This window comes from Oncorhynchus gorbuscha, linkage group LG04 (genome assembly GCF_021184085.1).
Source record: "Oncorhynchus gorbuscha isolate QuinsamMale2020 ecotype Even-year linkage group LG04, OgorEven_v1.0, whole genome shotgun sequence".
Lineage (NCBI taxonomy): Eukaryota > Metazoa > Chordata > Actinopteri > Salmoniformes > Salmonidae > Oncorhynchus > Oncorhynchus gorbuscha.
The window spans coordinates 42,886,965-42,907,827 of record NC_060176.1 but is presented as its reverse complement, the minus strand read 5'-3'; the positions used below and the strand labels follow the sequence as shown (position 1 = coordinate 42,907,827).

Genomic DNA, 20,863 nt, shown 5'->3' with positions numbered 1-20,863 from the left:
TCATTTGTTTTTCAACAGGACAATGACCCAACACACCTCCAGGCTGTGTAAGGGCTATTTGACCAAGAAGGAGAGTGATGGAGTGCTGCATCAGATGACCTGGCCTTCACAATCACCCGACCTCAACCCAATTGAGATGGTTTGGAATGAGTTGGACTTCTACACCTGCATTGCGTGCTGTTTGGGGTTTTAGGCTGGGTTTCTGTACAGCACTTTGAGATATCAGCTAATGTACAAAGGGCTATATCTGTAGCTCAGTTGGTAGAGCATGGCGCTTGTAACGCCAGGGTAGTGGGTTCGATTCCCGGGACCACCCATACGTAGAATGTATGCACACATGACTGTAAGTCGCTTTGGATAAAAGCGTCTGCTAAATGGCATATATTATTATTATTATTAATTTGATTTGATTTGACTGCAGAGTGAAGGAAAAGCAGCCAACAAGTGCTCAGCTCCTTCAAGACTGTTGAAAAAGCATTCCAGGTGAAGCTGGTTGAGAGAATGCCAAGCACGCGCAAAGCTGTCATCACAGAAAAGGGTGGCTACTTTGAAGAATCTAAAATCTAAAATATATTTTCATTCGTTTAACACTTTTTTGGTTACTACATGATTCCATATGTGTTATTTCATAGTTCTGATGTCTTCACTATTATTCTACAATGTAGAAAATAGTCAAAATAAAGAAAAACCCTTGAATGAGTAGGTGTATCCAAACTTTTGACTGGTACTGGATATCATACAGCACATTAGATTAAATGCCATCCACTTTTACATTTCATTCTGTAGTCTTGGCATATACTGTATGTAAACACTTATCTTCTCAAATGTAAAAGTATATCATTTGTATGGTTTAAGACAGGAACAGTCATACACACCTCCACGATAAACATATCCTCAGCTCCTCTCTCGAAGAACAGCCTTCTCTCTCGCTTGTTGACACACAGGTGTTTCTGCTGGGTGCAGAGGCCCTTCCAGCCGTAAAGAACTATAAACACGTCTGCATCTGTCCCAGCACCAAACACATCACTTGTGTACATCTTGATCTCATAGGGGACAACTGAAAAGCGAAATGAGATGGTTTGATGTCACTATGACAGATCAGTAGTCACCGACCCCAGTCCTAAAGTGTCACAGCTACAGAGCATAGGGCTTATTCATCTCCTCCTGGTGAACAGTAGATTAGTTGAATATTGTAGGTTAGTTAGTGCTTGGCACTGGAACAACAGGCTGCACACCCAAGCAAACAGTTCTTGACAGCAAAGTACATTGTAAGGATCCTTGGAAAGTGTTGTAAAAACATAGTATCATACTCCATACCTGTTTAAATGTTAAAGAGCATGACTTACATGGCATGTAGAGTTCAGTCTGAAGCTCGTTGGGGTACAGGTCTCTCACTATGGCCCCATCATCCTCTCCATTATCTAGCCAACGGCCACATGGGAAACGGAGTCTCTGGCCCTGAGAGGGGCATCGATCTCCACCCAGTCCAGAAACCAACCAGGAGAGCCACCTTGGCACCAGACACAGACACAGTGGTCATGAGGTCAGGGGTTTCATAGAATGGGGATGTTTGTATTCTTTTCAACTTTGTTAATTGGTGGATATGAGTGGAAGGATGAGCCCGTGATCTCACCTGAGTTGTCATGGCCGATGCGTAGCTTTTCCAGCTCTCCCAGGTCCACAGCCTCCACAGTGAATTCATCCACCATGCCCTGCTCAAACTTGTTCTTATGGGTCTTACACGCCTTCAGGTTGATTATCCCTGGAATAGACAGTCATGCGTTTAGGGATAGGAATATTAGTAGTTCACAAACATGTTTACATTTTGAAATATGAATTTAAATAAGCTATAACCCCCCCCCCACAAAAAAAATGAAGATTAAAAATAATAATAATTACACTGGCCCACATTATAATGCCACTATAATGGAGCTTGTACTGTATTTCATTACACCTGTATCATCTTTTTCTCCATAAATGATAGCAAAAACATTGGCATCCGTTCCAGCATTTTTCTTCTCTCCTGTCTTTATTTTCAGGGCTAGAGTTGTAGACATAGCTGTAAGAAAACAAGCAAACATAACAAGAGAGCGATCTGTTATTGACTGTTCATAATACTGTTATTAAAGTTATTATAGACACTAATAATATGAATCATCAAAACAACTTTAAGTTAACCACTGAGGAGTTGTCAACAGCAAAAACACCCACACTGGCCCAGGCTCTTACCTTTCTGCTCAAGCCCCAGGGTAGCTGCACCTGTCCCCTCCTCATCATCGTCCCTCTTCATGAAGGCCTCATCCACGGGCACCAGCTCCCTGGCGATCTGTCCATCATCCTCATCCACCGCCAGCCAACGGTTACATGGGAAGTAGTACCTGTGTCAAGACAGATACTTAACATTACTTGCGTAACTCCAGTTCTATGATAATAGAGTGAGGTGTCTCTTATGGGAAGAATCCAATCACACAACATCTCTCACAGACAGAGGTCGATTGGCCAATGAGGGGAGCCCCTCTCTGATTATAAGTGGCCACGCGCCCGCCCTCTGGTCATTCTCACTCTCTTCCTGGTCATTCTCACTCTCTTCTAAGCTCTCCTCAGCACGACTTGATCCCTGTCTTGCTGTTTAACTGTTTGAATCTGCTCGGTTGTAGCTAGCATCACATGGCTAGCTACTGAGACTTGTTTAAAGCACGCCGCAAGGCTTAGCTAACCCGGCTAGCTAACCACCACTAGCTCTTCCTATCTGCTCAGACAGTATAATTTTCAGCTTTCTCTCTGGTTAAGTTCAACCTACGTTTACTCTTAGCCTTGACTAGAACGACCGACCATGCTTCCCAGCTGGACGGTCAAGACAGGCTCTTTGTTCGCCAAAGGACTATGTTGCACAACACTTTTCTTTGGTGAACATTGTGCTAACGAGCTAGGCTATTAACCACAAGGCGTACGCTAGCTAGCTTATGATTTGCCCGAGTACAAAACCTTTGTGTTCTTCTCGTGGCAAGGAACCCGCAACCGCTTCACAGGGTGAACCGAGCAGGGCTCCTGCCCCAGCACCCAGACACATACGTAACCTTTGTTATGTTTCACTATATTGGATGACACCGATATATTGTTATATCTGTACCAGACTTAATCGGTGGTAGAGGGACCTGGCCACCCATCGCGGGACCGAGACGCAGGGGCCGTCAATGTGGAAAGGGGATCCCGGCACAGTCCCCGGAAGGGGAGGCGACGCCCAGGACCACCGAACCAACCGCTGAGGGAGGTGCCACATTTACCCGAAAGTACCTAGCAAAGGTGCAAGAGGAAGCCCAGCTGGCCACAGCACAGAAGTCAGTGCGGGGCACTCCTCTCAGTAGAGCCCAGGACGCAGCCACACCTCGTGTTGAATGTGCCACAACAGATCCCAGCACTGGCCTGCCAGCCATGCAGTGTGCTGACGTAATTGTGTCCACGATCCAGTGAGAGAGCCTCTGCTTTGATAGCCCAGCCCACAGGGCTCGCTCACCATAGTAGACAAAGAGCTGGCCTGTTGTTCTCACTGACCGTGTCTGTTCCGCATAGGCAGCCAGTGCCCGCACAGGGCACAACATGCCGGAGGAAGGCCCAGACTCCCCCGCCACTGCCGGGGGGTCGTAAGCAGACAGGATAAAAGGGATGTTCACATGCCTGTCTGACAGAACCTTTGGAAAGAATGAAGGGTTGGGTGGAGAGATATACTCCTCCCACCTTCTTCATGGAAGTAATCGCTACCAAGAAAGCCACCTTCATAGAGAGGTGTTTGAGGGAGCGAACCCCCTTCATAAACCTGGAGGTCAAGGGATGGCACCCCAATAAGCCTGTCCATCCATCCCACATGGCAGGCAGGTATAGCGGCCAAATACCCTTCAGTGTAGAGGCTGCCAAGCCCTCATCCAATTGAGACAGAAGGTATTGGAGGTGGCACCGGGATCCTCATCTCTCCCAAGTGGTCATTCTCTCTTTCTCCCCTTACCCATCTGTCTATCGTCTCCTTTGAATTCCATGCAGTCACAGTTACCAGCCCTTTCAAGCTTAACATCCTTATCATTTATCGCCCTCCAGGTTCCCTCGGAGAGTTCATCAATGAGCTTGATGCCTTGATAAGCTCCTTTCCTGAGGACGGCTCACCTCTCACAGTTCTGGGCGACTTTAACCTCCCCACGTCTACCTTTGACTCATTCCTCTCTGCCTCCTTCTTTCCACTCCTCTCCTCTTTTGACCTCACCCTCTCACCCTGCCCCCCTACTCACAAGGCAGGCAATACGCTCGACCTCATCTTTACTAGATGCTGTTCTTCCACTAACCTCATTGCAACTCCCCTCCAAGTCTCCGACCACTACCTTGTATCCTTTTCCCTCTCGCTCTCATCCAACACCTCCCACACTGCCCCTACTCGGATGGTATCGCGCCGTCCCAACCTTCGCTCTCTCTCCCCCGCTACTCTCTCCTCTTCCATCCTATCATCTCTTCCCTCTGCTCAAACCTTCTCCAACCTATCTCCTGATTCTGCCTCCTCAACCCTCCTATCCTCCCTTTCTGCATCCTTTGACTCTCTATGTCCCCTATCCTCCAGGCCGGCTCGGTCCTCCCCTCCCGCTCCGTGGCTCGACGACTCATTGCGAGCTCACAGAACAGGGCTCCGGGCAGCCGAGTGGAAATGGAGGAAAACTCGCCTCCCTGCGGACCTGGCATCCTTTCACTCCCTTCTCTCTACATTTTCCTCCTCTGTCTCTGCTGCTAAAGCCACTTTCTACCACTCTAAATTCCAAGCATCCGCCTCTAACCCTAGGAAGCTCTTTGCCACCTTCTCCTCCCTCCTGAATCCTCCTCCCCCTCCCCCCTCCTCCCTCTCTGCAGATGACTTCGTCAACCATTTTGAAAAGAAGGTCGACGACATCCGATCCTCGTTTGCTAAGTCAAACGACACCGCTGGTTCTGCTCACACTGCCCTACCCTGTGCTCTTTCTCCCCTCTCTCTCCAGATGAAATCTCGCGTCTTGTGACGGCCGGCCGCCCAACAACCTGCCCGCTTGACCCTATCCCCTCCTCTCTTCTCCAGACCATTTCCGGAGACCTTCTCCCTTACCTCACCTCGCTCATCAACTCATCCCTGACCGCTGGCTACGTCCCTTCCGTCTTCAAGAGAGCGAGAGTTGCACCCCTTCTGAAAAAAACTACACTCGATCCCTCCGATGTCAACAACTACAGACCAGTATCCCTTCTTTCTTTTCTCCAAAACTCTTGAACGTGCCGTCCTTGGCCAGCTCTCCCGCTATCTCTCTCTGAATGACCTTCTTGATCCAAATCAGTCAGGTTTCAAGACTAGTCATTCAACTGAGACTGCTCTTCTCTGTATCACGGAGGCGCTCCGCACTGCTAAAGCTAACTCTCTCTCCTCTGCTCTCATCCTTCTAGACCTATCGGCTGCCTTCGATACTGTGAACCACCAGATCCTCCTCTCCACCCTCTCTGAGTTGGGCATCTCCGGCGCGGCCCACGCTTGGATTGCGTCCTACCTGACAGGTCGCTCCTACCAGGTAGCGTGGCGAGAATCTGTCTCCTCACCACGCGCTCTCACCACTGGTGTCCCCCAGGGCTCTGTTCTAGGCCCTCTCCTATTCTCGCTATACACCAAGTCACTTGGCTCTGTCATAACCTCACATGGTCTCTCCTATCATTGCTATGCATTGCTATACAATTAATCTTCTCCTTTCCCCCTTCTGATGACCAGGTGGCTAATCGCATCTCTGCATGTCTGGCAGACATATCAGTGTGGATGACGGATCACCACCTCAAGCTGAACCTCGGCAAGACGGAGCTGCTCTTCCTCCCGGGGAAGGACTGCCTGTTCCATGATCTCGCCATCACGGTTGACAACTCCATTGTGTCCTCCTCCCAGAGCGCTAAGAACCTTGGCGTGATCCTGGACAACACCCTGTCATTCTCAACTAACATCAAGGCGGTGGCCCGTTCCTGTAGGTTCATGCTCTACAACATCCGCAGAGTACGACCCTGTCTCACACAGGAAGCGGCGCAGGTCCTAATCCAGGCACTTGTCATCTCCCGTCTGGATTACTGCAACTCGCTGTTGGCTGGGCTCCCTGCCTGTGCCATTAAACCCCTACAACTCATCCAGAACGCCGCAGCCCGTCTGGTGTTCAACCTTCCCAAGTTCTCTCACGTCACCCCGCTCCTCCGCTCTCTCCACTGGCTTCCAGTTGAAGCTCGCATCCGCTACAAGACCATGGTGCCTGCCTATGGAGCTGTGAGGGGAACGGCACCTCAGTACCTCCAGGCTCTGATCAGGCCCTACACCCAAACAAGGGCACTGCGTTCATCCACCTCTGGCCTGCTCGCCTCCCTACCACTGAGGAAGTACAGTTCCCGCTCAGCCCAGTCAAAACTGTTCGCTGCTCTGGTCCCCCAATGGTGGAACAAACTCCCTCACGACGCCAGGACAGCGGAGTCAATCACCACCTTCCGGAGAAACCTGAAACCCCACCTCTTTAAGGAATACCTAGGATAGGATAAGTAATCCTTCTCACCCCCCCTTTAAGATTTAGATGCACTATTGTAAAGTGACTGTTCCACTGGATGTCATAAGGTGAATGCACCAATTTGTAAGTCGCTCTGGATAAGAGCGTCTGCTAAATGACTTAAATGTAAATGTAATTGGAGGACATACTGCACCCCGCATGACTCGGGCAAAACCTCAATACCAGTGCACCAAGAGCAGAACAACCGCCAGCGCAACTGGTATGCCGCGGTTGTAGCCTGTACCCTCTGCATGGTGTTCATTACGCCCTCCTGTAGTCCTAACATGGACCATTGGTGCCGTTCTGCGGCCAAGCCCACAGACTCAGGCAGTGCGGTCTCGGATGCCACAGAGTTCCCCCGGACTGAAACAGCAGGTCGGGTCTCAGGGGCAGTTGCCAAGGTGTCACAGACAACAAGGACAGAAGAAGGTTAAACCAGGGTTGTCTGGGCAACTATGGAGCCACCAGCAGCAGACGATGCTCAGCCATCCTGGTCCTGTCTTCCCTTCAGTTGATGTGCCTGCCGCTCCAAGGGGGTAGCCAACAGCTACTGGCCGACCTGCCCTTGGTCACACCCCCCAGCCAATCTGGGAGACATGTGTGCTGACCAGTTCCCGGCGGCACATCCTCTGCATCTCCACCCCACCTGAGAGAAAGGAGCGACAGAGCCACCCTAACAATGCCCTGAGGCACTGTGCGGTCACCCATAGCTGGCGGTGACGGTGGCACATTCGGGTGCAGCCGGTGGGAGTTGAACCACCGTTGAAGAGGCCGGAGATGGAGAAAGCCCAACAGGCGTTGTCAGGTCAGGGCGGATACCACCCACCCCTGCCGAAAGTGATTGATGTGGATCAGGAGCATGTCTCTGTCTGACAGGACCTGGGTCCTGTGGTCGGAGCACAAATCAGCCAATCGTCCAGGTAATTGAGGATCATCAAATCCTCGGGACGTGAGAGGTGCCAGGACAGCGTCCATGCATTTTGTGAAAGTACGGGGTGCCAAGGAGAGGCCGAAGGGAAGAACCATGAATTCATAAGCCGTCCCTTTGAAAGTGAATCTGAGGTACTCCCAATGAGCTGGGTGAACAGGAACATGGAAGTACGAAACCCTGACCACGGTCCCTGGACACGGCCTGCAACACGTGGGCTGGGGACAGCATGTAGAACCTCAGTACCTTCAAGTACCCATCGAGGTTGCGGATGTCCAGAATCGCTTGCAACCCTTCGTCCCTTTTTGGGCCCACCTAGCCGTTCTGATGTCTCGAATCATGCGGATGGCACCCTTGTCCAGGAGTGAGGAGATCTCTAGCCACAGCGTTTTCTTCTTCAGGGGGTAGGCCACCGTGGTGACACGAAGGAGTCTGTACCCCTTGGGCATTGTGGACAACACCCAAGGGGACTCCACACCCTCCTCCCACTTTGCTCTTTGAGACTGGGTGAACCAGCCGAGGCCGGGGAAGGGTGTGTCAGGGGTCCTTCCGGGGACTGCCTCTCCTCTGGTGCCCCAAAGCCATCTGGGCAGGTAGGAAGATCTAATGGTGGTTAGCTTGACTTGCGGCGTGAGCTAGCTTCAGTAGCTAGCCGTGTGACACTAGCTACAACCAGAGACTAATTCTACTCGAAGCAAAAACTTTCCTTCGGGTCATTACTCAACACAAAGACTAGAGCTGACGTCCTACATTCAGTAGCGTTTACTTTTACGGCTCACCTGAAAACATTAAGCAGGAAGACAGGGATCAAGTGGCGCTCTGAAGAGCATAGAGAGCGTAGTGATCTTCGCAAGTAAGAGAGTGAGAATGACCAGAGGGCAGGCGCGTGGCCACTTATGAGGGAGGGGCTCATTGTCCACTTGACATGTCTGTCTGTGACAGAAGTTGTGTGATTGGATTATTCTGTATTAAATGAGCTATTGAGCAAATTCCCATAGTGAGACACCAAACTATTGCCATAATTCCCACAGTGAGACACCAAACTATATGGAAGAGAACCATATTCAGTCACACACTTTGTTGTTGCACACAGATACACTTTATGTTCAACCATGAGAGTGAGTATTCTGTCATATCTAGGGTAGTGATAAGATAATTTGTGAATGTAGCTACAATATGGAATGAACGAGAGAAAGTGACTCCTGTCTGGGTGAATCTCAATAGTTTAAAGTAGCCTCCTCTCCTCAGACTATTAGGATGCACCCAAAAGTGACTTACGTGGTGTCATCCTTGGTGTCCACTATCTCCACACGATCCAGGTACCAAGAGGAGTAAGACGCTGCGTTGTCCTGACGAATGCGTAGCTTCCGTAGGGGGCCCAGCTCAATGGCTGTTATGGTGAACACATCCTCCTGTATGACAACAGCAACATTGACAGAGAGACTTTTGGGGATTCTTTACTCTTGCAACTGATTTTTTTGCTACCTAGAACCATAAAGGGTTCTTCAGCTGTCCTTGTACTGTTTTAGTAAGAAGGGGTTTGAAACAGATGATTAGAGGTGCCAAAACAGCAGTCTTGAATAAAGGTCTATCATCTTCCATAGAAAGAGTCTCAAAACGGTCTCATATTTCCCACATAGCACACTATCTACTCATTTGGTAAATAAAGGTCTTATACAAGTGTGTCACTGATTCATGATAAGAGGTCCCTCTCTAGGCTGATGCAATAAATAAAACACATTGTTTGTGGACGTGTACTCCTCCTTGCTCCAAAGAGCCAAAACTTAAGCTCAATAATTCACTGGTTCACATTTAGTGATTAGTAAACATATACCTACGCTACTTTGAATAAGAGGACACACGCTATCAGGTTTGTCAATGTAGCGACAGACAGGGTGACAGGTTCAGTGACTTTGGCGACTACTTCCAGCTCCTCTTAGTCACAGATGGCCTAATGGACCTAATGTAATCCTAGAGAAACACTCAGAGCAACAGTCTGCATGGAAGCTCATATTGCTGAATGAGGGTCTGATTATTGATTTCCCAAGGGATATGTAAAGCTAATGAGGGCATTGTGGGCATTCCACGTACAAGAGCACTTGCCTGGGTGACAGTTTATTAAAGCAACATTGTAGCATTGCAGAATGCACACAAAGTCAAGTACCCAAGCTACAAGAATACCTGGAATCATGCAGAACTAGGCTAAAGTCCGGTCTCCCCATACCAGCTACAGTATACTTTGTAGACCAGTGTTTGCTAAGTAAAGCACCGCTTAACTTCAATGGACACATTGTTTTCCTGTAAGACCCATTGTTTTCCTGTAAGACCAATTGGTTTCCTGTAAGTGTTCATTTTCTCCCCATGTAGTGTGACTCCTCTCTCTCACCTGCCCTGACTCAAATTTATTGAGGTTGCCTGACTTCCTGAGGAGGCGCTCCCCTGTGTCCCCGTTCTCCCCATAAATATTGATGTAGACATTGGCGTCAGTCCCAGCCCCCAGCATGTCCCCGGTGAAGACGCACACTTCATAGGTGTTCTCTGTCAGACAATACATAGGATAGGTAAGTCAGACTTAGTTTGATCCATAAGTTGTGACTGTATTATTTGTCTACTTGCTGCAAAACAACAAAAAATGTATCCTCTCCTCTCCCCTCTCCAGTACCTTCCAGCTGGTCTGTATCCTCAGGAAGCAGTTCCACCACCAGCTCCCCGTCCTCCTCCCCCCGGCTCAGCCAGCGGGAGCAGGGGAACACATATGTCTGCACTATCTCCTGCATCACTTCCTCTGTCTCCTCCTCCGCCTCCTGAGAATAGAATAGAGCGTTATTGAGAAAGTCTGATATTACAAAGTACAGGAAACTGAAAAAATATTTGATTTACCTTCTTTTTCTTCTTCTTCTTCTTGTCATCCTTTTTCTTCGCCTTGGTCACCATGCCCATGATTAGGTGTTTGACATATACCTTCTCTAGGAACCAGCCGGAGCCGATCCCCGCCTCATCATGGCCGATACGCACCTTGAAGATCTTTCCTACGTTGCTGGCTTCTATCTACAGTACAGTTGTCAGGACAGAAGCCAGACTTTGTTACACTGTGGCCTCTCAGAATGTAACTTCTCGGTATCCACCCTCCACCAATATGGCTAGACCTTTATAGCAAAAAACCTTGCCATGTAACTGCAGGTTTGCTTATCCTGCACACTCTCAGAAAAAAAGGTTAAAAGAGTTGTTCTTAAGGCTAGGGGGCACTATTTTCATTTTTTGAAAAATTACTTTCCCAAAGTAAATGGGCTATTTCTCAGGACCAGATGCTAGAATATGCATATAATTGACAGCTTAGGATAGAAAATACTCTAAAGTTTCCAAAACTGTAAAAATATTGTCTGTGAGTATAACAGAACTGATATTGCAGGCAAAAGCCTGAGAAAAATCCAATCAGGAAGTGACTCTTATTTTGAAACCTCTGCGTTCCTATGTATCCCTATTGACCATTGAAAGGGATATCAACCAGATTCCTTTTTCTATGGCTTCCCTAATGTGTCTACAGTCACTAGACATAGTTTCAGGTTTTTATTTTGAAAAATGAGCGTGAACAACAACATTGCGTCAGTGGTCAGATGGTGGCTCTCAGAGTGATTTGTGCATGTTCATTAATTGTTTATGGTTCATTGATCAAGCATAGGAAACAGTGTTTAGACCCTTTACAATGAAGATCTGTGAAGTTATTTGGATTTTTAGGAACTGTAAGGTATCTGAAGTATGAACTGGGGTACAATTATGGACATAAACATTCCTTTTTCAGGACCCTGTCTTTCAAAGATAATTCATAAAACTCCAAATAACTTTCTCAGATCTTCATTGTAAAGGGTCTAAACACTGTTTCCCATGCTTGATCAATGAACCATAAACAATTAATGAACATGCACCTGTGGAACGGCCGTTAAGACACTAACAGATGTTTGGCAATTAGGGTCACAGTTATGAAAACTTAGGACACCAAAGAGGCCTTTCTGCTGACTCTGAAAAACACCAAAAGAAAGATGCCCAGGTTCCATGCTCATCTGCGTGAACGTGCCTTAGGCATGCTGCAAGGAGGCATGAGGATTGCACATGTGGCCAGGGCAATAAATTGCAATGTCCGTACTGTGAGACGCCTAGTTTTCTGTTTTGTGTTGCTGCACCTGACAGAACTGGTCGTTTTTGCTCTTTGTTATTTTGTTCAGATTTTAATAAACATCATGAACACGTACCACGCTGCGATTTGGTCCACTCCCTCTTCTTCAGACGAGCGTTACAGAACTACCCACCACCAAAGGACGAAGCAGCGTGGTAAGGAGGACTGGACATGGGAGGACATCCTGGATGGCAAAGGATCCTACACATGGGAGGAAATCCTGGCCGGAAAAGATCGCCTGACATGGGAACAGGTCGAAGCAGCAAGGAAGGCGGAGGCAGCTAGTAAAAGGGCCAAGGATTACACAGGGACAAGACTGGCACTAAAGACCGGGAGGCCACTCCAAAACATTTTTTTGGGGGGGGCACACAGGGAAATTGGCTGAGCAAGGTTGGAGACCTGAGCCAACTCCCCATCCTAGGGTGAGGATCCAGCCAGGACGGATTGTGCCAGCCCTGCTCTCCAGACCTCCAGTACGTCTCTACAGCCCAGGATATCCTGTGCCGGCTCTGCGCACTGTGTCTCCAGTGCATCTGCACAGCCCAGTGCGTCCTGTGCCTGCGCCCTGCACGTGCCTGGGCCAAAGTCACCATCCAGCCAGAACGGGTTGTGCAGGCTCTTAGCTCAAGACCTCCAGTGCGCCTACACAGCCCAGTGTATCCGGTGCCTCTGCCAAGGACAGGGCTTCCTGTATGTCTCTCCAGCCTGGTGAGTCCTGTGCCTGCGCCCAGAACTAATCCTCTTGTAAGTCTCCCTAGCCTTGTGAGCCCTGTGGCAGCTCCACGTACCAGACTGCCCATACGTCTCCTCCCTCCAGTGATGATCCATGGCAAGAAGCCTCCAGTGATGATCCATGGTACGAAGCCTCCAGTGATGATCCATGGTACGAAGCCTCCAGTGATGATCCATGGCACGAAGCCTCCAGTGAGGAGTCATGACACGAAGCCTCCAGTGAGGAGTCATGGCACGAAGCCTCCAGTGAGGAGTCATGGCACGAAGCCTCCAACGAGGAGTCATGGCACGGGGCCTCCAGCAAGGAGTCATGGCACGGAGCCTCCAGCGAGGAGTCATGGCAACGACGATCTCCAGTCCGGAGCCTCCAGAAACGACGGTGCCCAGTTTGGGGCCACCAGCAACGAGGGTGCCCAGTCCGGGGTCGGTGGCAAGGGTCCCTGCACCAGAGGCGCCACCAAAGTGGGGGGAGCTAGAGGCGGAGGGGGTCTACGTCCTGCACCAGAGCCGCCGCCATAAAGGAGGCCCACCCAGATCAAGTCTATGTTCCACAAAAGCCATTCTCAATGGTACGCAGCCAGACAGTCCATCTGTCTAGACCCAAAGGGTAAGTTTCTAAAGAGTAAGGTTTTGCAGCCGGAGTCCGCATCTTGGGGGGGGGGGGGGTGTACTGTCACGCCCTTATTCTCTATTTTGGTTAGACCCGGGTGTGACTAGGGTGGGCATTCTAGTTTCTTTATTTCTATGTTTTCTATCTTGTGTTCGGCCAGGTGTGGTTCTCAATCAGAGGAAGCTGTCTATCGTTATCTCTGATTGAGAATCATACTTGGGCAGCTTTTTCCCATCTGTGTTGCGGGTAGTTTTCTGTTTTGTGTTGCTGCACCTAACAGAACTGGTCGTTGTCGTTTTTGCTCTGTTATTTTGTTCTAGTGTTCAGATTTTAATAAACAGCATGAACACGTACCACGCTTTGGTCCACTCCCTCTTTTTCAGACGAGCGTTACATCAATACCATCAAGAAGTGAAGGTACACAAAATAAGTTTGTACCCTGGGAAACAGTAATGTACCTTCACAGTACGTTGGGGGTGTGATGATTGTAGCTTTATATTCAAATGTTTGGATACACAAATGTACCATTATACTATTTTTTTTGCACATGTACTCTAAAATGTACCGAACAGTACCATGTGACATCATACTAGTAATGGGAGAAAAAAAATCTAAACGGCTACATATCAGGATATTATTTGACAATATATCAGATCGTTTTGACAATATCACAATATAATTTCTGCGCTAGTTGGCTATACCTGCACCAAAACTCCAAGATTTTTCCTACATAGCTTGTTCCCCCTCTTTTTAAATAGAGAACCAATTTGTTTTCAGCGCTTTTATTTCCATGACTGATTAAAACTAGTTTTTTCATGGCTTCGTTGGTGTTATTCATATTTTCAAACCATTTACTTACCCGTTTCTAATATTACTGTGTCTATAACGATATTGTATGCTATTGAATAATGTCAGTTTGTCTCAAATAGATTCTCAGAAAAAAAAGTATTGACATGAAATATGACAATAATGACCTTGAATATCTCAGTAGTTGCTCTCTCATAGTTGTTGGACCTGCTGGCCAGATTGACGACCTCTGTCTTGCCCTTACCACCGTAGATCTGGATGAAAACATTAGCGTTGGTTCCAGCAAAGCTCACATCACCTGTCACCACTGTTATCTCATAGTTTATCACTGCAAAACAAGATTAAACAAAATAATGATATTACAGAAGAACACAACTTATATATATCAATCAAAGATTTTGATTGAGGCTCATGGAGGCAAAATATATATATATATTGCGCCTCTATGCGCCCCAATCAAAATCTTTGGATTCAAGTTAGTTCAATTTTCCATATCTGTGTGGATAGCCTGAGAGATTGATTGGATTCCCTGTACAGTATATAAAAAATAAAGCAGGAAACATCTATAGGTGTGTGTCTGTTTATAATTAAATGGGTGTGTATGAGGGTGTATTGTAATAGGTGTGTTTACATTGTTTAATGTCCAGGATCTCGCTAGGGTAGATCACCACCTCGGTCTTGCCGTCTGCCTCGTCCTTACAGAGCCAGCGGTGGCTGGGGAACATGTACTGACTCCCACTGGCCGGCACCATGATCTGGACACTGTCCAGGAACCAACCAGCATTCATCCCCTCGTTGTTGTGGCCAATCATCAGACGGCTGATCTGGTGTACAAAAAAAACAAATATTTATTTTTCTACTTATATTCACCAAATATTCTATTTTGTATGCATCTCGGGTTAACATCAATACATGATTTTAATGAAAGTCTGACTTATGTGCATGTATCTTAAGGATTCAGCCTTGTATGAATAAGGTATACAATGCTTGTGTATATACATCTTTAATTTTTGAGAGATTACACTTTGGCAGAAATAAAGGCATCGCCTCTAGGCTTGGGCGACATACCGTTTATCGAGGGTATGGTTTTCAACACCTTAAAAATAAATGTTATCTAAATAAATAATATTATTCTCAGGGTTCCAGCTATGCATTTGGTTTGCTAACTTGCTAGCTAAGTGGCTAGATGTCAAGATCAAGCTTCTTGGTTACAGCAGAGCTATTCAATCCCCTCCTGGATCAAGATCCACGTTTCCTTCAATTTTTGTTTTTGGGAGGAGAAGGGGGGGTAGCGCCCCTTGTGTGCACATTCGTTAATACCGTATACCCTAGTATGGTACAGAAACAGTATATCTGGATACCGTCCACTTCTAGTAGCCTCTAACACTAAAACCAAGAATTCTACTGTTACTGTACCTGTCCAATGTCAAACGTCTCCACAGTGAACACATCCACCCGGCCCACCTCAAAGTAGTTGCTCAGGTTGTTGTCAGAGACCACCAGCATCATCTTACTGGTGTCTCCCTTCTCCCCATACAGCTTCACAAAAACGGTGGAGTTCGAGCTGCCTCCACTGACGCTGCCTGTCTTCACCGACACATGATAGCTAACATCTGAAAGGCAGAACTACAAGTCGTAGTTCAGGTGTGTTTATTCACTCACGTGGCAGGTGAAACAAATGTAGTAAATACAGTAATGTGGTCTCCGTACAACAACTTCAACTGACTTGTCAGTGAGTTGACAGCTCTCGTGTGGCTCAGCTAGTAGAGCATGGCGCTTGCAAAAACAGCGTTGTGGGTTCAATTCCCACAGGGGAAAAAAGACAAAAGTGTATGCACTCACCATTGTAAGTTGCTTTGGGTAAAAGTGCCTGCTAAATGACAAAAATATGAATATATTTTCCCACAAACACTTACTGTAAAGACGCTGGCCGTCTGAAAATGGCACCAACTCCCGAACAATCTGTCCGTCATCCTCATTCCGATCTAGCCACCTGAGATGGTAAAGGAAAACATGGCCGTCTTAACTCTTACCCAAAATACCTGCTGTTATCGCAACCTGACCCTATTCTCTGATCACCTGGCACCTATTCAATCATCTTCCCCAAGGTCATAGATGTTACATACATTCCATACCTGTCCTAGGAGATACCTGGCTAAGTCATCTGTTCCACACACTTCCTGTTCCATGTCTCACCTGCCGCAGGGGAACTCTACAACCTGAGACTCAGCCTGTCCCTCTTCCCTGACCATCACTTTCTCCAAGTACCAGCCACAACCTCCGCCCCGCCCGTTGTGCCCGATACGCACACGCCGCACCTGCCCGATTGACACCGCCTCAATAATGAACTCATCCATCTGAATCAGAGAGTGAGAGATAGAGAGATCTATGAGGAAGACATTTATGTAAACTGTCTTGGTGAATCGATTACAGCTAAGGTATGTAGAAAATCCTGTTAATTTATCATTTGAGTAAACTGACTATAGTGCAATCCTTAGATATGTTCCAAGAGGCCTAGCGTTGGTCTCCTGGACTCACGTTGCCTTTCTCAAACTTGTTGACGTTGTTTTTGCAGTTGACCAGCGTACGTTCGCCTGTGTCCCCCAGGTCACCAATCAGATTGAGGAAGACAGTGGCGTCCGTCCCGCTGCCGCCAAACTTCCCCGTGCACACAGTCACGCGGTACTTTATCACTACAACAACACAACAGCATTCACTTAACAACGCTAGTATGTTTGCATAGGGTGAAACAATGCAGTAGATGATCCTTTGTGACCTTACAGGGCAGGGGTTCAGCAATCAAGTCTCCAGTGGCAGGCAGCTCTCTAACTAACTCGTTGTCATCCTCGTTAGTATCCAGCCAGCGCTCACAGGGGAACTTAAACTTCTCCTTTATCAAAGTTTTCATCAGAGATGCCTGCGGAAACACCAAGAGAGTCAACAGGGCAAATCTCTTATCACATCTGCTCTTGCCAAATGTAGTGCATTATATAGGGTGTGAGACAGAGAGAATCTGAACCTCAAGCTTATTTGTGGATTTTTTTTCTTAATGTTTTCATTTGCTCACCTTGCTCAAATGCCACCCTGCAAAAGGGCTTCTCTTTTCATGCCAGATGCGACATTTTGTAAGCTTCCCCAAGTCAGGTAGCTCAACCTGTGTGTTGAATAACAAGAACAGTACACATCCATCGTTACTCAGGAATGAATCTGAGTAACGATTAATCAGTATGTCTGTCTGTCTGTCAGTCTTTCTTTCTGCCATTCTGTCGGTCTGTCCTTCTGCCTGCCTGTCATTCTGTCTGTCTGTCTTTTTAGTCCACCCATCTGTCAGTCCATCCATCTATCCTAAATACATCATACACACCATGAACTTATCCAGCTGGCCCTGTTCAAAGTTGTCTGCTTTGTTGTCCAGTCTCATCTCGTCTGACTTGCCCTTCTCCCCATAGATCTGGAAGTAAACGGATGCGTCTGTTCCTGCGCCAGGGAGATCTGACGTCCAGATCCACAGAGACCAGGGGTGCTCTGAAGAGGACCAGACAAACTGAGAAGTATTCTCCAAACTCAACAGACACACACTCTGGAAAAACACCTCAAACCACATATACAGATTATATAGAATTTGTTTAGCAAACTCAGTTTGAGAGTCAGAATTTGAACGGTTTCCATGTTAGAAACAAAAGTTATACGATATTTACATTCCAATGATATGAGAATGGAAATTGGAACTCTGTATATTTGCGGCCCTGGAGCACCCTACTCAGATTCTCCGAGACATACAGTACCATAAGCAGCTTTTTTTTCTATCTATTACACATGGAAAGGGATAAAATGTTTAAGAATAGCTAGGCGAGAGAATTAAAGATATTACATCTGAGAGGTAATGAGAATTCAAGTAATGTGGCTTACTCTTCTGTTTCCTCTGCCTTAGTGAGACCATCTCATAGAGCTCTCTCTCTATCAGTCCGTCACCTTCACTCTCATCCAGCCATTTACTGCAAGGGAAGGTCTGCTCGATCCCTGTGAACGGGCAGAACACCACTATCTGGAACATAAACATGCACAAGAGACTCACTGTCATATGTTGACTGGAAATAGATTGGGATGTTAAACATATAAGGAAGTCATTTATTTATATTAGTGTGTGTGTGTGCGCGTGTGTATGTGTGTACTCGCACCTTCTCGCAGTACCAGCCAGCGCTGACTCCTCCATTGTCGTGGCCGATGGTGACTCGGCTGAGGGGGCTGAGCAGGGCAGATATCTCCACGTTAAAGATGTCCGTCAGACCACGCTCAAACTTACCCCCCTGCAGGAAGATCTGTGGAAAAGACCGTGTACAATCACTATACAGACAAACACCACGTTGCTTTCACCTATGACTTCTAATGAATATGAATGACGAAAAGGAGGGAAGTAGTCATGTTGGACTAGGGAAATGCAATTCATTCTAAAATGACATGTTACTTGATGTATGACTGTACCTTGCCGCTGTTCTTCAGGCCCTTGGTGCCGTGCATCAGCATGTGGATGTTGGAGTTGGTGCCAGCTCCTCGGACCTTCCCTGTCACCACCTGGACGTGGTACACAATACCTGGCGGGTACAGTTACGTGTCAGCTAATCAGACACTCTGCCAACTCACGTCTCTGCTTCAGAACACCCACTCAGAGAGGAGGAAAACCAAATCAAAACATTGATAGTGTGGAAACTAGAATGAATGTCAGGAGGGTCTGAGATATTGTACATTTACTGTTTGTTTCCTTTTTGAAATAATGAATCATTGCAGACGTCACTGCACTAAATATGGAGACAACTGCACTGTGAATGTTTACATGCACCTCCTACAGCCAGAGGAATTTGCATATGATACTTTATTTTTCGTTGTTGCTGCTGAGCCCCCTTTTACTTACTTGTTACTTAAAGTAAATCTATGTATAAGAATATCTGCTTAATGAACCGAATACTGAACATACTGTAATGTAATAGTGTAATGTGTCTTTTTGCTGTTTCGGGGGTCATATACAGTGTTGTCTGGTCTTTCCCCACCTGTGGGCTCATTGCCTCCAACTAGGATGTCCCTCTGAATCTTCCCATCATCCTCATCGATGGCGAACCAGCGGTTGATGGGGAACTCATACAGAGACTTGTTTCCCATGTCATCCAGGAGCACCTGCAGGGACAGGACCAGGGGCAATATACAGTTTGTGTTCAAGCTCCTTTCCTGGCCTCCCTCGCGTCTGCCAAGGGGTCTAACCCTATTGGCACAGTGTCTGTAACTGCATGATTCCTGGTTCAAAGCCCATCCTGGTTACCCCTGGTCAAAACCTTTACACTTGACAAATGTCCTTCTGGGAAGGAGTTGGATAAACAAGCACCTACATCAACCCTCCATTTAAGCAGTCAACAGGGTAACACATTCATGGGTCTGAATACAGGATATAAACAGGACCATACATTAAAAGAACACATTTTCAAGGTGCAAGTTATTTCTTGAATTAGCCCTGAATAAAATCATGTCTATCTTGGTGATCTTTGGTGTCAGTGTGTGGCAATCACCATCACATCAACACTGTCCCTCTACTGGAAATATAATCCCTTAATGAGGCCTGGTGTCCCTTTACTACAGGTTGGGTAGGATGTCCCTCTGGCGTGTGTGTGTGTGTGTGTGTGTGTGTGTGTGTGTGTGTGTGTGTGTGTGTGTGTGTGTGTGTGTGTGTGTGTGTGTGTGTGTGTGTGTGTGTGTGTGTGTGTGTGTGTGTGTGTGTGTGTGTGTGTGTGTGTGTGTGTGTGTGTGCGTGTGCGTGTGCGTGTGTTTGTGTTTGCGTGTGTGTGCGAACTCATCTCATGGTTCCACACTGTAACTGGAATGTGTTGGAGGTGATGGGACACCAGTCTCAGATGAGAGGACAAGGAGAGGAGGAGAGGAGAGGAGGAGATTAGGATCACATGTCTTAAATACCTCTCCAGAGACAACAGGGGCTCACATACAGTAAAACATAGAATAGGGCAGGATATGGAATGATATGGATGGATTGTTCCTTCATCTTGCATTTAAGCAGCCTCCGTCTAAAACAAACATTGTCTTAACAGTTCAGGCAACCAGATATGGGTTCAAATACATATATATTTGATTATTTGTTATTTAAAATAATTATTCTGTGTATTTTTACAGTGGGATGTATTCATAAAATAAGCATTGAATGCAAGGGAAGCCATTAAGCATTTGGCCTCCCTTAATAAAAACAAATATAATATAATGGCCGATCAGCGTTGAGCTAAACTGAGTGAGCTCAACTGTGTATGGTCCCAGCGCACCAAAAGAAAGTGTCATGGGAAGCCAGTTTGGATTTGGCTTCACTCCTAGAATCAATTTGAATTGTTGCATCTCGTTGTGTTCTTGTCCTTCGGTGGCTAGCCAGCTAGCTAGCTAAAATCGCCCCTTTCCTAAATTAGCCATGGATGGAGACAGAGATTTGAACTTGTGGTTTTCATTAATTCTCCTTACTTGTGAATGATTATAATGGTTATTCTGATACAACCATAAAATAAATTGTGCCCCTGAACTGAGAGGATGGAAGTTCACTATGTAGCTAGATGTAGAAGGTTAATGTTAACTAGCTAACGTTGCCCATGGAAGTAAGTTAGGCTAGCGAGCAAGCATTTTAGCCAGGTAGTAAATAAAAGCATGTACTATATGACAGTCATAGACTGTTTCTTCAAATTGAAAGAGAGGAGGATGGCATTGGCGTTTCTCTACAAGCAGGGTGAGTCAACATGATTTTTCTACTTGCAGGAACGCACACACACATACACAAATCAGAACCATAGACAGCCAAATCATATTTAGCTTACGTTGATTGGACAAAATTGTTTTTTGGTATCTTCTAGTTGTCACTGTATTAGACTAAGTATAGGTGATTTGATGATGTTGAAATGTTGAAGTTGAAATGGTGCTGGAATAGTGTAGCAGCTCTGAGCTCTCAACTTTGAGACTTACAATAACTCTCCGTGGTTCTAAATCAATAGTTTCTTAGTAGTCTGAAAATGTTGGAA

At 46.8% G+C, this 20,863-nt stretch overlaps 1 protein-coding gene across 1 annotated transcript in view; it reads right to left on the bottom strand.

Annotated features, from left to right (window-relative positions):
• LOC124033229 (lipoxygenase homology domain-containing protein 1-like) overlaps positions 1–20,863 on the bottom strand; it is a 46,402-nt gene that overhangs the window by 11,860 nt on the left and 13,679 nt on the right. Inside the window, 23 exon segments of the mRNA XM_046345199.1 lie at positions 876–1,057; positions 1,347–1,469; positions 1,472–1,510; positions 1,634–1,762; positions 1,955–2,059; positions 2,230–2,378; positions 8,770–8,903; positions 9,878–10,029; positions 10,154–10,317; positions 10,319–10,539; positions 13,979–14,139; positions 14,443–14,635; positions 15,228–15,424; positions 15,728–15,804; positions 16,008–16,168; positions 16,350–16,504; positions 16,593–16,728; positions 16,879–16,965; positions 17,176–17,336; positions 17,721–17,856; positions 17,990–18,130; positions 18,294–18,403; positions 18,857–18,980. Of these exon segments, the coding sequence (XP_046201155.1) occupies positions 876–1,057; positions 1,347–1,469; positions 1,472–1,510; positions 1,634–1,762; positions 1,955–2,059; positions 2,230–2,378; positions 8,770–8,903; positions 9,878–10,029; positions 10,154–10,317; positions 10,319–10,539; positions 13,979–14,139; positions 14,443–14,635; positions 15,228–15,424; positions 15,728–15,804; positions 16,008–16,168; positions 16,350–16,504; positions 16,593–16,728; positions 16,879–16,965; positions 17,176–17,336; positions 17,721–17,856; positions 17,990–18,130; positions 18,294–18,403; positions 18,857–18,980 (3,237 nt within the window).